At 33.5% G+C, this 14999-nt stretch overlaps 3 protein-coding genes across 4 annotated transcripts; 1 reads left to right on the top strand and 2 right to left on the bottom strand.

Moving 5' to 3' along the window:
• Positions 1–4218: 4218 nt before the first annotated feature.
• On the top strand, positions 4219–6234 carry LOC111011407 (Protein kinase superfamily protein). The gene is made up of 2 exons (XM_022285145.2): positions 4219–5030; positions 5230–6234. The coding sequence occupies exons 1-2, from the start codon at positions 4553–4555 to the stop codon at positions 5817–5819; spliced, it is 1068 nt and encodes a 355-aa protein (XP_022140837.1). The 5' UTR covers positions 4219–4552; the 3' UTR covers positions 5820–6234.
• An 843-nt stretch (positions 6235–7077) lies between these two features.
• LOC111011711 (derlin-1.1) lies at positions 7078–10525 on the bottom strand. The gene is made up of 7 exons (XM_022285577.2): positions 10225–10525; positions 9938–10073; positions 9748–9821; positions 9538–9631; positions 8753–8881; positions 8061–8221; positions 7078–7414 (listed from the first exon to the last, which is right to left on the bottom strand). The coding sequence occupies exons 1-7, from the start codon at positions 10239–10241 to the stop codon at positions 7171–7173; spliced, it is 855 nt and encodes a 284-aa protein (XP_022141269.1). The 5' UTR covers positions 10242–10525; the 3' UTR covers positions 7078–7170.
• Positions 10526–11258: 733 nt separating this feature from the next.
• On the bottom strand, positions 11259–14507 carry LOC111011702 (N-terminal nucleophile aminohydrolases (Ntn hydrolases) superfamily protein). Of its 2 annotated transcripts, XM_022285567.2 has the most exons (7): positions 14270–14507; positions 13764–13935; positions 13251–13315; positions 12743–13135; positions 12608–12666; positions 12246–12350; positions 11259–11885 (listed from the first exon to the last, which is right to left on the bottom strand). In XM_022285567.2, exons 1-7 carry the CDS (start codon positions 14339–14341, stop codon positions 11666–11668), a joined length of 1086 nt encoding a protein of 361 aa, XP_022141259.1. In that variant the 5' UTR covers positions 14342–14507; the 3' UTR covers positions 11259–11665. The 2 variants fall into 2 exon arrangements, with proteins under 2 accessions (XP_022141259.1, XP_022141260.1); XM_022285568.2 differs by lacking the exon at positions 14270–14507 and having other exon boundaries at positions 12743–13146; positions 13764–13838.
• Between the last annotated feature and the right edge of the window lie 492 nt (positions 14508–14999).

Here is a 14999-nt window from a genome sequence, read left to right as displayed (position 1 = left end):
TCTATAAAAAAAAAATGTTCCATTTGGAATTACTTTTCAAAAGATAAATAATATATATATATTTTAGAAAATAAAGATATGGCTAATAACTCAATTTTCTTTTCAATGGTATATATATTCAATTAATAATGGGGAAAGGCCTTTGTACGTTGTCATCATTGAACGCATGCACTTATAGTTCCTATTTATTGTTTTGATTGTAATTAACTCTTCTTCAATTTTTTTAGCAAATCATCATTAATAATAACATCTAAACTTCAAATTTAAGGCAACATTTGATAATTACATTTCAAATTACTTTTTCACTTTATGACTACTTATTATTCGATAGAAAAGTAAAGAATTTTGGTATGGTTATTGAGAGTGACGTGGTGAATTATCCTACCCATCATATTTTGAGTAGTCCTTGAAAGTCAGGTAAATAAATTCTTTTTAGAAATTCATTTTTGAAGTATTTGAACTAGTAAATTTGAATTTACCTTGTAGAAATTCTTTCTAGAGACTACTAATGAAAAAATGTAACTATCCAAATACTAAATTGAGTTTATTTTTCTAGATAATAATAATATTAGCAAAATACTATTTCTTAAAGATTTGGTTATAATATATTATCATTTAAATGTTGAGATTGGAAATCAAAATCCTATCTTGAAATCTAAACTTTCCTATTTTGATGGGGTAAATACCTGTTGAAGGATTTGATTTTGCACCAAATTTTCTTTGGAATCAAAGGATGAATGAAATGAAGGGTAGTTTTCAAGTCTTCAAAATTGACAAATGCATCAAATATAATGTCGTTTCCCATTAAAAGTTGACCATTAAGGATGGAATTGTCTTTCCATCACATTAATTTTTTACACTTTCTTTTTATTATGAGACCACTTAGTCCTCCTAAATTTGTGGACATCTACATTATACTTTTTTTTTTCTTTTTAAATGAACGAAATTAATTTTGATAATCTTTTTGAGATTCTGATACGTATAAATATATATATTTATTGAATGAAATAAACTTGTGGTATCCCTTTTGATTGATGATATGTGTGTGTGATTTACTCTATTATTTTTCTTTTTGGTTCAAGCAATAAAATTAAAATGTGTCTAATTTAACTTTCTTAGAGTAATTAATACTTAATCGTTAATTAATTTATCAAATTTTTATTGAATCAAAATTACAAATTTTGAACAACTTAACTAGGATATGCCAGAAGGAAAAAGTTTTTTATTCACAATAATTTCAACTTCTAGAATAGTTACTTTTATGCTTCAAATTACAAAAATAGATTTCATTTTTTCCTCGAATCTAAAATTAAAATAAGCTTAAAGAAATTAATAGAAGATGTTAAATATCATTCGAATAATTGGAACACTTCTGTTCCTCCATTAGATTTGTATTTTTTTTAAATCATTTTTTTTCATCTAGAAAAAAAGAATACCATGATTTGCTTTTGCTACATACTTCAACAAAAAGTTGGAGGAGATTGTACTTTTAGCTTAGCCTAAAATTTTTAATGGAGGATTTTAAGTATAAAACTCTTTTTTCCTTATTTTTTAAGATTGAAATAAAACATTAATTTTGTGTTGATGTAGAATTGTGGACAAATGACACTTTAGATTTTAGGTGGATACTTAGCTGTACATAGAATCTTGTACTAGTACTTGGTCTCGAGTTGATCCATCATATAAATTTCATACCTTTGTGGCAAACAGAACTCCATCCTTTAAAAAGAGAATTTCCGGAAATAGTTCCCTGCCACTTAGCGCTCCATACTTGTTAGTCAACAAATTTTCTTGGTTGTGGTTAGCAACTCCCCACATTCTCAAGTGCGGACCGAGCTAAGACTCTAGCTTTGCAAGGTTGGGTTGAGTTGGTCAAACCCTCCTTGTCCTCGACTTAAGCAAGCTCCAATCACATGATTCCCGCCGAGAGGGCCACGTGGCACATGTCATTCTCCTAACAAGTTTAAATCAATATTTGATAAGAGGTATAAATTCAAACAAAAATAATTGGTAGAAAAATAAAGTAAAAATAATGTTGTTTGGGGGTAATTATTGTTTCGTAAGGAAATGAAAGTGTGTTCTTGTTGGATGGTGACCAATGAACATGTACTTTGTTCTTTGTTAATGTAATTATGGGTTGACAAATTTGCTTTTGTGGGTCACTAATCAAAATTAAACAATTGACAACTTTTCAACATAATCTAGTTGTTTTGCACATTTAAATACACTTATTTCCCATCATCAAATATATAAAATAATTTGATCCCTGAAATATATATTCTTTTTCAAGATACTGAGGAAAAAATGTTAATTTTTAATTTTTAAAATTATTATTTGTAATTAAATTAAAAATGAAGGAAAAAGACCCTTGATCCATGTCAGAGAGGGAGATCACATGACCAATAATACTAAATTTTGAATTTTGGGTTTGAGAATGATCCTTTACTTGTAGATATCACATGAATAATAATATTCAATTTGAACTTTTTTATTTGAAACTGAAGCTTATGTTTTTTTTGGGAGGGATTAATTTAATCCACATGTCAACATTTTTATGTGTTCATAAACTCGACAGAAGTAAATTAAGATTTTCATAGTATTAAAAAAAAATATCGACAAAATATGAATAATATCAATAAAATATCACTAATGTAGACACAATTTTAATATTAATTATTTTAAAATTATTTCAAAAGGATGGGATGCTTATGTGTTAATTTAAATATTTCTTATAAATTTTTTATTTCTATATCAATTGACGTCGACATTTTATCGATATTTCTACCAACATATATATGAATTGGAACCTCGACATTTCAATCGACATCAACATTGTTACATTTAAATATTATCACTGCATGATTTATTCCCAAAATTTTGAAAAGTGTATAATTAAAAAAATCCACATTGTACCTTTTATAGTTTGATTTTTTCTATTACAAATAGAAAATCTAATATGGTAAAAATAATATTTGCCTTTATAAGAAAAATGCATGATTACTATTGTGTGCTTTTTCATCAATATTAACATAAGAATTTACAATTAAAAAATAATACTAATAATGTACAAGTCCTTTAATACCAACAAAAAAAAAAAAAGTCCTTAAATACAAAAATAGTTTCTTTGCAAAATTTACTTTTTTTTTTTAATAACACAAATACGAATAGAGGTAATTAGATTCGAATCCTGAATAAAAATCTTAAACCACCTAGTTTTTCTAGCTAATGCTTCCTATTATAAACTCAGATGAAAACACCCAACATCTTGTAACATAAAAAAAAAAAAAAATCAATCTTTTCAACATTTTAAATATATTTATTAAAACAAAAACATTTTTTCTTTTTCTTTTTCTTTTTTTTTTTTTATAAATTCAGGAAACAAAACCTCGAACTCTTTAGCTGTCATCTAAGCATAGAAGTACCGTTCTGGCTTGACATGTCTAAAGCAAATTAAAGTGCATATGATCATGTAAAGCTCAAATTTGATAAAAGGGAAAAAAAGAAAACCCTTTTTTATTTTCCATTGTTTTTTATTTCTGAGAATATTACCGTCTAAAGCAAATGGTAAAAATTTAGTTTAAATACTTTTTCAATATAATTGTAATTTCAAAACGTCCATTTTAGTATTTATACTTTTAAAAAGCGATCAATTATGTTCTTAAAATTTTAACACAAATTTTATACATGCTCTTTGGTTCATTATGACCACGATCTCAACAAATTTAGTAAGGTATATGCTAAAACTATAATCGAAATAAAAGAGATAAAATGAAGGTGGATTGCCAAATGATAACTTTTTAAAATTACATCAACTAGAAGAGAAATTTTGAAAATATAAAAATTAAAATGAATAAAGATTGAAACTATAGCAACAAAAAAAATTTGAAACTATAGCGACCAAAATAGACATTTCGAAAGAAAATATACTATAATGAACTAAAATCAAAAGTACCTGACTTCTAACACTATTTAAATCTAAAAATGATAACACTACTTTTTTCGAAAAGGATACATTGTCGTTTTTTTTTCAATATAACATCTTATGAGATGGATTTGAACCGAATATTTTTTTTGGTGGAAAATAAATACCTTTGAACAATTCAACTTGAAACATACAATATTTCTTACAATGTAATAATGGATGCATTCAATAATGCGTAAATGTTTTCTTTTCTTTTCTTTTTTTCTTGAATACTCATCATTGTCCTCAGACATTGTTGAGCAAAGAGACATTCTCACTTGTTGAAATGGAATTTCAAACGTCACTGCACAAACACAGCCGTCAATCAGCCATGGCCATCACATGGCTCAGATCTGTCTTTTCTGCAAAATTTCCCTCTCTTTCTCTCTCTCTCTGCCAAATGAAATGACCCATAATCTAATAATAGTATTCATTTTCTTCTCCTCTTTCCATTGCTTGATCCAAACTAAGAAGCACTTCACTTCCCCTTCTCACCATGAAATTGAATGATTCTTAGCCCTCTCAATCCTGTTCCCTTTTGGTCTTTAAGGCTCTTCTGCTAAGAACTCAAACTTTTTTGCTCAAAAGAAGATGACCCAGATGCTCAATCTAGCTCTTGGAGCTGTTTTAGTTACAATTTTGGTCATTCTCCTTGTTGTCTTCTTGAACCGGAGGGGAAGGGGAAAAGACGAGTACTACAATGACATAGAGAGCAAACAGCAGAGAGAAAAAGGGGATGAAGAGAGGGAAGAATTGGTGAGTTTTGAAGGTGGACAGGACCTGACCATTGTGGATGTATTGGAAGCTCCTGGTGAAGTGATTGGGAAAGCCAACCATGGAACTTTGTACAAGGCCTATTTGCAGGGAAGTAGCACAGTGAGGCTGCTGAGGTTTCTGAGGCCAGTTTGCACTTCTGGGCTTCAAGAATTTGTCTCTGAGATTCAGTTTTTGGGTTCCATAAGGCACCCAAATTTGGTGCCTCTTTTGGGTTTCTATTCAGGGCCAAGAGCAGAGAAGCTTCTCATTCATCCATTTTACAGGAGAGGAAATCTGGCTCAGTTCATTAGAGGTAAAACCCATTTGTCTTTTTCCTCTATCTTTCACTTTTTCTGATTGTTTCTCTGTGTTTGCTTAGTTTTGTTGGTAATCAAAATATTGGATCTTTTCAATGCTGTTTCTCTTGTTCTCTGTGATATGTTTTGTTGATTTGCACATTTAGCAGAAACAAAGATGTGCTGATCCAATCTATTTCGGATTCGATTCGACAGATGGGAATAGCGATTCGCATCGATGGGGAGTTATATTAAAGATCTCGGTCGGTATAGCCAAAGGGTTGGATCATCTCCACACTGGCCTGAAAAAGCCAATAATCCATGGGAATCTACAGTCGAAGAATGTTCTTTTGGATCGAAACTTCGAACCGTATGTCTCCGATTTCGGCCTGCATCTACTGTTGAATTCCCCTTCTGCTCAAGAGGTACTTGAGGCTTCAGCAGCTAATGGCTACAAAGCTCCTGAGCTGATCAAGATGAAAGATGCAGCTGAGGAGACTGACGCCTATAGCTATGGCGTGATCTTACTTGAGTTACTGTCCGGGAGGGAACCGATCAACGAAAAGCCGACTCCTGATGAGGATTTCTACTTGCCTAGCTTTATGCGAAACGCGGTTCTTGGACATAGAATTGCAGATTTGTTCCATCCAGAAATACTTCTCTATAGCAGCATTGATGGAAATGCTGTCACTGAAGAAAAGATTCTCCAATTCTTTCAGCTTGCTATGGCTTGTTGTTCTCCTTCTCCTGCTCTTAGACCTAGTATGAAGCAAGTGCTACGCAAGCTCGACGAAATCGGAACATAACCGGGATTCTGCAGCATATTAATCCTTGGAAGTCAGCCTCAGCAATAGGGGGAAGTTTTAGAAAAAGTTTTCATCAGTATAATTCTTGAGAACCAACTTCTCCATGCTCAACATGATTGAGAGAGTACTGATTTTGCTGTACACAAGGGAATACCATTGGAGCTAAGGGCCTAAAATTTTGGCAACTAAACGAGGCTAAAGAAGGTGTAACAGTTTGGTATTTTGGAAGAAAACTTTGTTGAAAGATCCATGATGGAAGCTAAGTGGCTGTTAACAGAGTATTTTGGAAGTTGCTTTCTCTAGCTTTCTTCTAATTTATTTTTATGAAAAATCTGTTTTTGACAATAATTGAAGCCTATTCTTCCTTCATAGATCTTGGACTGTGAATGGAAATGGAGAAACTTTAGCAGATCTATATTGGGTTGGTCGTATTCTTTAGTTGGCTCCTTTTTCCATTTATCCTTTTTTGGTCAAATAAAAGATATGAAATCAGAAACCCAAAAGAAAAAAGTAAAAATATTTTCTCTCTGATTCATTCCCTACAAAAATACTTATTAAATTTGCCATTTTGGTCAGAAAGGCATGTGGTTTCTTCACCTTTTACAACTCTGCTTCTGCTTCTGCACAATATCAGAGGAATGTGGCACATGCTTCTTCAGTTTCCACTCCTCTTATTATCAATCTATTTAGATACTCAACTTGACTTTTTGTTTTCTTCATCTCTTAAGAGTTGACTACTTGCCTTGCATTCATATTTTCATAACAATTTTCTTCTTCATTTTCTATAATATTTCTTGGTTGTAAAATTTACTTTCTTACGACTTTTTTTTTTTTAACCAGAAACAAACTTTCGTACCGCACCTCTAATTTCTAGTCGAATCATTTGAAAACTAAAAAACGTAAATCCTGTTTGATTTTTCTTTCTTTATTTCTAAAAAGACATTGAAAAAGAAAAAAGTTGCTTCTCTGTCTATATCAAAAGAAAAAAGAAAGCTAAGTTCATTGTTTTTCAAATTTGGCTAAGTTTTCATGATTGATTTTAAAAGTAAAAAACAAAAGCAAAACTATTGTTCTTGAACAATTTTTGGAAATAGAAAATTTTCACGAAGACGATGTCAAACAGGAGCTTAAAAAAATACTTTCCAAAAATTGGATTTTCTTTTTCAAATTTGGTTGAGGGAAGGTAAAAAATAAAGCAAACAAATTATTAGCATACAAGTATTAAGAAAAAAAATGTGTTACCAGATAAGAGTGTAAATTACATCCAATCATAAATTTTATTTTGAGATGTGTACTTATAGATCCTTGTTGATATATAATAAGTCGTACAAGTAATACAAACTAGAAAGACTTAACTACCAAGACGATGACCTCGGCCACGGAAGGCAGCTCCTTGATCCCGATTAGAGCTTGGTTGTGGTGATGCTGGTGGTGGAGAGGGAGAAGAGCGTGTTCGGGTTCGCTCCCGATTGCTTGTTCGAGCAGCAGCATTAAGGCGGTAGCTTCTTCCACGAAATGCAGTACCAGCAGAAGGGTCCCGCTGCACAGGAGAATTAACTTGTATCCCTGCACCCCAGTATGCTACTAGCCTGTGACTGTAAGGCCATTAAGGTTTTGTACAGAAGAATTAATTAAGGCAGCTCAAACCAAAAGGAAGGTTTTGCCAATAGTTGGCTGCTTTCCTTACCCATGCTTAGCAATTTATCAGCTTCATTTTATTACTTGAAGGTGAAATTACCTTATTTGCATATACTAGCAAGATAAAAGGTAACAGGTACATATCACTATCAAAAGTTAACAGATCTTTACTGCAATGAGAGAAACCCACTGAAACTGAATAAGGAATGAGGTTTCAAGACTAGTATTTGTCATTTTCAATATTTTTCTTCTTTTTTTGGTTATAACTTCAGGAAATTTTATGTCTTAAATTAACACTAAACCCAAAAATTGAACACTCCTCACATGTGGGTTAAGACAACAGCATGAGACCCAATGCAAAGACAAATATAATGTGAAATGGAAAATATCACAGAGACTTGAAGTCAAGATCTCCTGCAACGATACGCTGAGTCATTACTAGATCCAAAAGCTTAGGTTATTATGCTGAGGTAAATTGATTATTTCTCAACATGATGTACCAAGAAAGAACATTCATACATATGTCTGTGTGCATGTGTGTATGTATGCATATGTATACCTACGAATGATGCACCATATATATATTTGTATTATGTAGGATACACCCAGAAAGGGGTTTTGATGATGAATTTCCCACCAGCAAGAGGATGTAGAACAGTCAAAAAGTAATAAAGATGCCCTGCCACCATTCCCAAAATATCTGGCTTCAAAGGATTGCCAAAGATTAGATCCAGAGCCAGCATTGCCCAAGGAAGATAGAATCCCTGTGGAGTGTGGAGCACTAAGATCGAAAATGAGAAAAATAAAAAAGATCTAGCTTCGGTATCATAAAGCCGAAGAAAACATGCATATTTTGAAACTTCTAATAGTTTTCATTGAAAATAATGGTTTGGCCAAAAATTTACTAGTCTTTTTTTTTTTATAAGAAACTGCACTTTTATTGAGATAAATGAATAAAGACTACAAAAAGAGAGCATACAAAAAAACAGCCCAGCAACAGGAAGTCAAAAATTTACTAGTCTATCAGCATGTTTGGTTTCTTGCTGGAATAACCACGTCAAATGAAGCATGTTTCTGACTGTAATTCAGTAAGTTATTTTAACAGGAACTTCAGCCCCAATCAAATCCTTTTTCATATTACCAAAACTGAATCTCTTGAAGTTCCAGTGGAAGGTCTTTCCAAAAAGGTGAAAGAGATGTACAAACCAACCTTTATGCTTTATAAATACCAAACAAGAAATGTGTGTTTACCCTGGCAAAGGAGAAGAAGCTGAAATATAATGAATTTTACTGACCTTCAATGAAACGACACCATAGATGCTGATACGTGCATTTGGGAACTCACGGCCCCAGATGTAGACAATCATGAAAACCAAAGAACTTCCCATGAACGGAGTCCAACAGTATGGAATAGCAGCCATTACCTGAATGGTAAAAGAAATGATAACAGATATCATCACTTGAAGGCCGATCAAAATATAAAATATACGGTTTTTGGTGCTTAATTATCAAACTCCTAGGATCCAAAGAAGACTCTGAAAGGTTCACGGGCTTACAAAATCTTATCTAAATACCAGTTTGTCACTCCAAACAAAAGAGGCATTTTGTTGATAATGCCATGCAAGAATGATATAATACAACCCAAGTCTATTAAGGGTGTTTTATCTTTTGTTTTTGGGTGTGGAGAGAGTGGAACGCTTGTTAGGGGCTATTCAAAGTGCATCGAGAGGGGTAGAAAAAGAAAGGACAAAATTATTGAGTGTTTAAGGCACAACTATGTGCGTGAGATTCTCTATCTATTGTTTTTCTCTTATAATATTCAGCTCCATAGTAGAACCTGTAGACCCTACATAACCAGGATATAGTCCAAACTAGGGCTCGCCTATATAAACTCTATATCATTCTCTTCCTTGTCATTTCTTTTTCTGCTAATAAATTCTTTTATTGCTCTTGTCAGAGAATTAAGATTCACAACCCTTAAAATTTCCAAAATCAAATCAACAGCAACACGACAACAAAAATGTCTGGATCAGTCGAATCTCATGAATACAAATTTGCACAAAATCCATATCAGACTCACCAGAAGTGAAAGAGCTCCAAAAAACAACATCCACACATAGTCCGCAGTTCTTTTATCAAAGGGACCTCTCTCCAATGATACGCCATATTTTGCTCTGCATATTTCAAAATGCATAATTGTTATGCAAATATCATAATGAATCTGATGTTTTTAACCCTACTTCTAGCTCAAAGAATGAAGATGAACACTTGAAAGTAGTATGCTTTTTACATGATTATTAGACGAAAAGCAAACGGAAACGAAAACGGGCCAAGGAAGAAGAAGTTGGTGATGAGCCTCCAAACCTGTTCAAGAATGAAGCAGTTATGGCAAGACATATTTAAAAAAAAAATGCAACACTTGGCAACTGTAATTCCATCTTTCACAAATTGATCAGAGCCACAATATGAGACTGTTTTACCTGAAACTTTTTAATTACAAGGCTGTACAGCAGAAATATGCTCTCGAGGTCATAAAGCTGGAGATAGTAAGCAGCGGTGGTCATCAAACAGCCCACTCCATACAGCTTGCTCACAGGTGGGAGCGAGTGATAATATCTAAACAAGTTTAAAAAGACAATTCAAACGCCTTGATATGCCTCAATTTAACCATATACACAAAATGGGACTTCATCAAATACATACAATTAACAAAATTCTCAGAAATCCGATGGAAATCAAAATTCAAGGAGAGGGAGGGAGAGATTACTCTAAAGGGGTAGACATGTGCAAGAACTGTGGAACTGGTCAGTGTATCTCGCTGTGGAGAAACTGGGTGGAGTGGGGAATAGAAGCTACCCATAAACATGGATTTGCGGTTGTGGAGCATTGGAGAATTCGTAGAGGAGACTTTGGAAGTCGTCTCAAGTGGAATCACTGGTCTGAGTCTCTGTCAGCCATGGACTTTGAAAATTTCTGAAGGACAATTCTCCAATTCCATACACTTGCAACCCTTTGAGAAACATTCGAATAATTAGGGTTTGGAAAACTTCGTCCATTGACTTCCGACTTCCGAGTCCCCTTTCTTCCACTTTAATATATAAAATAAAATTAATTTGTTCATATATTAAATTGGTTTAAAAGAAATAATACGTATTTATAATTTAATTACTATAATTCATTAAGAGAACATTGACTTGACATCATAAATTCAGTTAAAATAGAAATTTTGATTTAATTACTATCAACCATCTCAAAAGAAGTATTTAATTTGTACAATAAATATGCAAAATCAGTTGGTTTTAGTTTTAAAAAGAAATTTAATATTAATGTTTAATTTAGCATGGACCAATCGATTAAAATATTTTCTATCCAAGGAATTTCGAATCTTCACGTTTCGTCTGAAAGCTGCAAATTTATTATTCAATTTTCCCACAAACGTTATCATAATTAGCCAACAAATTTTCTTTAGATCATAATATGATTTTAAACCTTATCACAACTGTTTTAGAATTATTATTAAAGCCCACAAATATGATTTATTATTTACAAACCATACAAGTAATACTTCATTTTTCTTTTCTCGTCAATAATCTAACGCTACCTTTCGAATCTAGTCAAGAATGAACTTTTCATATACTCAAAAGTGAGTACTTTCATTCTACTGTAAGCATAATTTAACTAGTTAAGACATATATCATCGACTAAAAGATCGATGGTTCGAATTCTCATCCCACGTGCCATAGAATTCAGAGAAAAAAGGTTGAGCACTCCCACTAAAAGGGTAAAGAAATCGAACTAACATACGTCAAGTAGGTTTGATTCAATTAAGCATATTTGTTCGATGAGCAATGTATGTTGATCGACGTGGCTAGTTCATTCTTCATCAAAAACTAAATTGAACCAAACCGAACCGAAGACAAGAAGTGTTTTGTGATGGGTTATAACTCTTTCTTCTTAAGAGTGTTTTGTGAAAAGTATTTCTGGTTATCTCTTAAGACAACCAAACTACTAGAGATCAATGTTGCCTATACCTCATTTTGAGTGTTTTGGCAATAACAACCATCCTTTCTTCTACTTATCTTCTACATTGTATCAGCAATCATTTAAGCAATGTCATTATATCAACTACAACACTTATGAGCCAATACAATGCTTTCATTCATGGATCACAGGCACCTCAATGCCAAAAGAGAAGGAGAATTGCAGCATCAAGGAAGTACAGTGAAAACCTCGGCACGAAGCATTTCTGCGTTTCTGACCGAGTATTGAAATGTCCATCCATGGCAAGCCCCGGCATGAGTGCCAGTTTTGTTAACAGCAAAAATAGCTCCAACAAAGTCTGGGAACTTTCTTGTGATCCGTGATATTGCATCTTTAGCAGCATCCTTCGGCTCCATCCCCAGTCGCATACTCTCGACAACTTGATAGCTGTAACAAGTGGTTGGAAGTATTTCGGATATTGAACCGAAAGCAGAAATTTAGTTAAAGATGGGAATAGTGAGAATGATTTTGAAGAACTAATGAACAAGCAAATAGACCCAAATCAATTTGTTGATATCATAGAAGTTAGAACATCTCAAGGCTTATTCATTGGGTTTTATAGAAAGCAGAGTTGTATAAATGAAGGGTAGAAATTGTTTTGTTTATGAACATAACACTAGGATTCAGCCTTTAGACTTGGGCTGAGCTTAAAAAGTGTAGCACTGAGCAAATCAAGGTTCAAAACACTGTCTCAGATGGAAAGTTCTCAGTTTTTGTCATCTGTAAGAAATTTGTGGTTTGTGTTACCATGGGAGGAATCGCATCATGATGTCGCCATCCCCGGTTGCTCCACAAGCACCAATATCACCGTCTGCATAGGCCGAAGATCCTGCTATAGGTCCATCACCCACCCTGTAGCAGAGAAAGCTAATTCACAGAGGCACAACATCTAGTTTATTGTGTGACAACTGACAAGAAAATGGCGCTAATAACAAATGGAAGTGGCAATGATTTCATAATCTGACTTGGGAGTTTGTATCAAATATATGAATCTTCAAATTCACATTTTAAATGAAGTTTTGACCTACTCGAATCTCATATTTCTCTGTGTAAAGATAAGAGTGAAGCTTTATCAACAAAGTAAAGAGTAGGCAGCTATCAAAACTTACCTGCCTGGGATCTTGAAGGTGGCTCCATTGGTGGATGTTCCAACAGCAATGTGCCCAAACTATTCCAAGAAACAAATCCAGTAATATTCATGAACTCAATGACAAAAGAAAATTCATTTCATTTTATCAACATACCTTATCAATTACTGCCATTGATATGGTATCATGACTGTGAAGACCAACATGATCTGATCTTAGTTCAACAGTTCCCCTCTGATCTTCTCCTCGACACATCTTCCCAGTGACGACCAGAGGGTCCTCATAGTAATAAGGGCCGCAACTATTGAGAGGCACAACATTTTTCCAAAAATTAGGTTGGCAATTGTTCTCTTTCCACGTATTCCACTTTTCTATGGACTCTGGCGAACTAAGATTCGTCGGTCCAGGAAGACCCATAGAAAGGGAGAAAGCAGAGGCCTTCTCTCCAACAAGTAAAGTATGTTTGGTATGTCTCATCACTAATCTTGCAGCTCTTATACCATCCTTAATATACCTCATAGCGGCGACAGCTCCAACTTCCATCGTCATCTATGCATATCCTTAGTAAAATATAAAGTGGAACCCTTATTTTGATGCCCAAAGACAAGCAACAGGAAATAAATGGTATAGAAAGCAAGAGAGAAACAGGTAAACTGAAGTTTACCCCATCCATAACCATGGCATCAATAGTTGTTTCTCCATTCTCATCTGGACTTCCACCAGGTCCAACTATTCATAAAGAATTATGGATGAATATCAATGCATCAAACCCATATAGAAGTGTTATTAGTTTGCAAAATTTCTAAATCATTGCTGCAAAATATGAGTCTCACGAATACAGTATCGAGGTGCAATAGTGATCCATACTCATGAAGTATCCATACTTTCGTCTTGAAAATATTCCTATATCAAATTAAATCTCTACTCCAGCTTTTGCTTGTGGCAAATCCATGATATTTTTCAATATAAAGAAAGCACCCAGTGAAGTGCTTTACAAATTAAGACAAGTGAAGAAGCAAACGCCAGCAAAAATTAACTTTTGAGAACAATAAATACTAAACATAAGAGAGAATCAAAGAGGCAAACACCATAGCTAAGCAATAGAAATGACTGAGGTAATAAACTCAAATATTTATTTAGACCCACATCAATTTCTTTATCAAATTAAAGTTCTCACCTGTACCATCACATCTCAGTTCTTCACAGGCGGAACATCCTTCAACAACAGCATCAACTGCTGAATAGCCATTATTAACAGCATCCCATGCCCTTTCTACAGCCTCCAAAAAGGGCCATGTGCTTACAACCAAAGGGTACGAGCCTGGCTCTCCAGATACACGTCCAGTAACCTGATAACTCAACAATCAATACAGCTTTCAGTGAAGAAAATAAGCAGGCGAAATTCTGCAACCAGGAATTTAGGGAATAGAAGAGAACTTAAAACAAATTTGGAGATGGGAAAATTCCCCATTCAATTGTATAGATTGGCTGATCTGCAGCCAACCCAAAATCCACCGCCATTAGAAAAGAAAATGGATGAATCGGGCTTCAAAATTTTGCTAAGGAAATAACTGGGTGCTTGAAACTCTCAAAGTTTTCTTCCAAATTTTACGTTGATTCAGACACCAAACTCGGAAAATTGCAAATGACATTGAACAGAGAAAATACGGTGGTGGGTTCTACCTGCAAGAGCAATACAAGCAGCAAGACGCAGGCTCGAAACTGATTGTTGGGATCTTGGGGAAAGAGTTCCATACAGTGCTAGAAGCCGCTCCTTTGAGAACGGATTGGAGATGCCGTGATGTAGATTTTAGGGTTAAAATTTCAGGTTTTGCTCAACGACGCCTCATTCTCATCAACTTCTATGATTAATTCGAAACAATGAACTATGAAGTATGACACTTTGGAAATTTTTGGTTGATTAACCACAAACATCAATCACTTCTGTTTAACAGAACATTGAAGCATAAAATGGATTTTTTTTTTTTTAAGTTATCAATTATAGTTTAATTAAGTTACCTTTCTCTTATTGATTCAAACAAAATTTCATCCATTTTCATGATTTTTTCTAAAATTTCCGTCAACATTGACATTTTTCATGTAATTAAATCATACACAACATTTCAAACATTTGGTAAGATTTATGCTTCTTTTAATATATAATAAATATATGATAAAAGAAAGAGGAGGGAAGGTAATTTTTTAAAATATATACATTGAAAAGGACATCACGGGTAAAATTGTTACTTTCTTTTAAGATTTTTTAGCATTCAAACAAGAAATTCTATTTTCACCAATTTAAAACCTATTAAAATCTATTAGGGGCTTCAAACAAGGTTAGGAGTTTTAAATCATTTTAATTTCTCAAAGTTCATTGATGGTGGTTAAATCTCGTCCACGCTAAAAATCACCT

The sequence above is a fragment of the Momordica charantia genome (assembly GCF_013281855.1).
Source record: "Momordica charantia cultivar OHB3-1 chromosome 10 unlocalized genomic scaffold, Mcharantia_2.0 BLBB01000010.1, whole genome shotgun sequence".
Taxonomy (NCBI): domain Eukaryota; kingdom Viridiplantae; phylum Streptophyta; class Magnoliopsida; order Cucurbitales; family Cucurbitaceae; genus Momordica; species Momordica charantia.
This window is presented reverse-complemented; position numbering and strand designations above follow the sequence as displayed.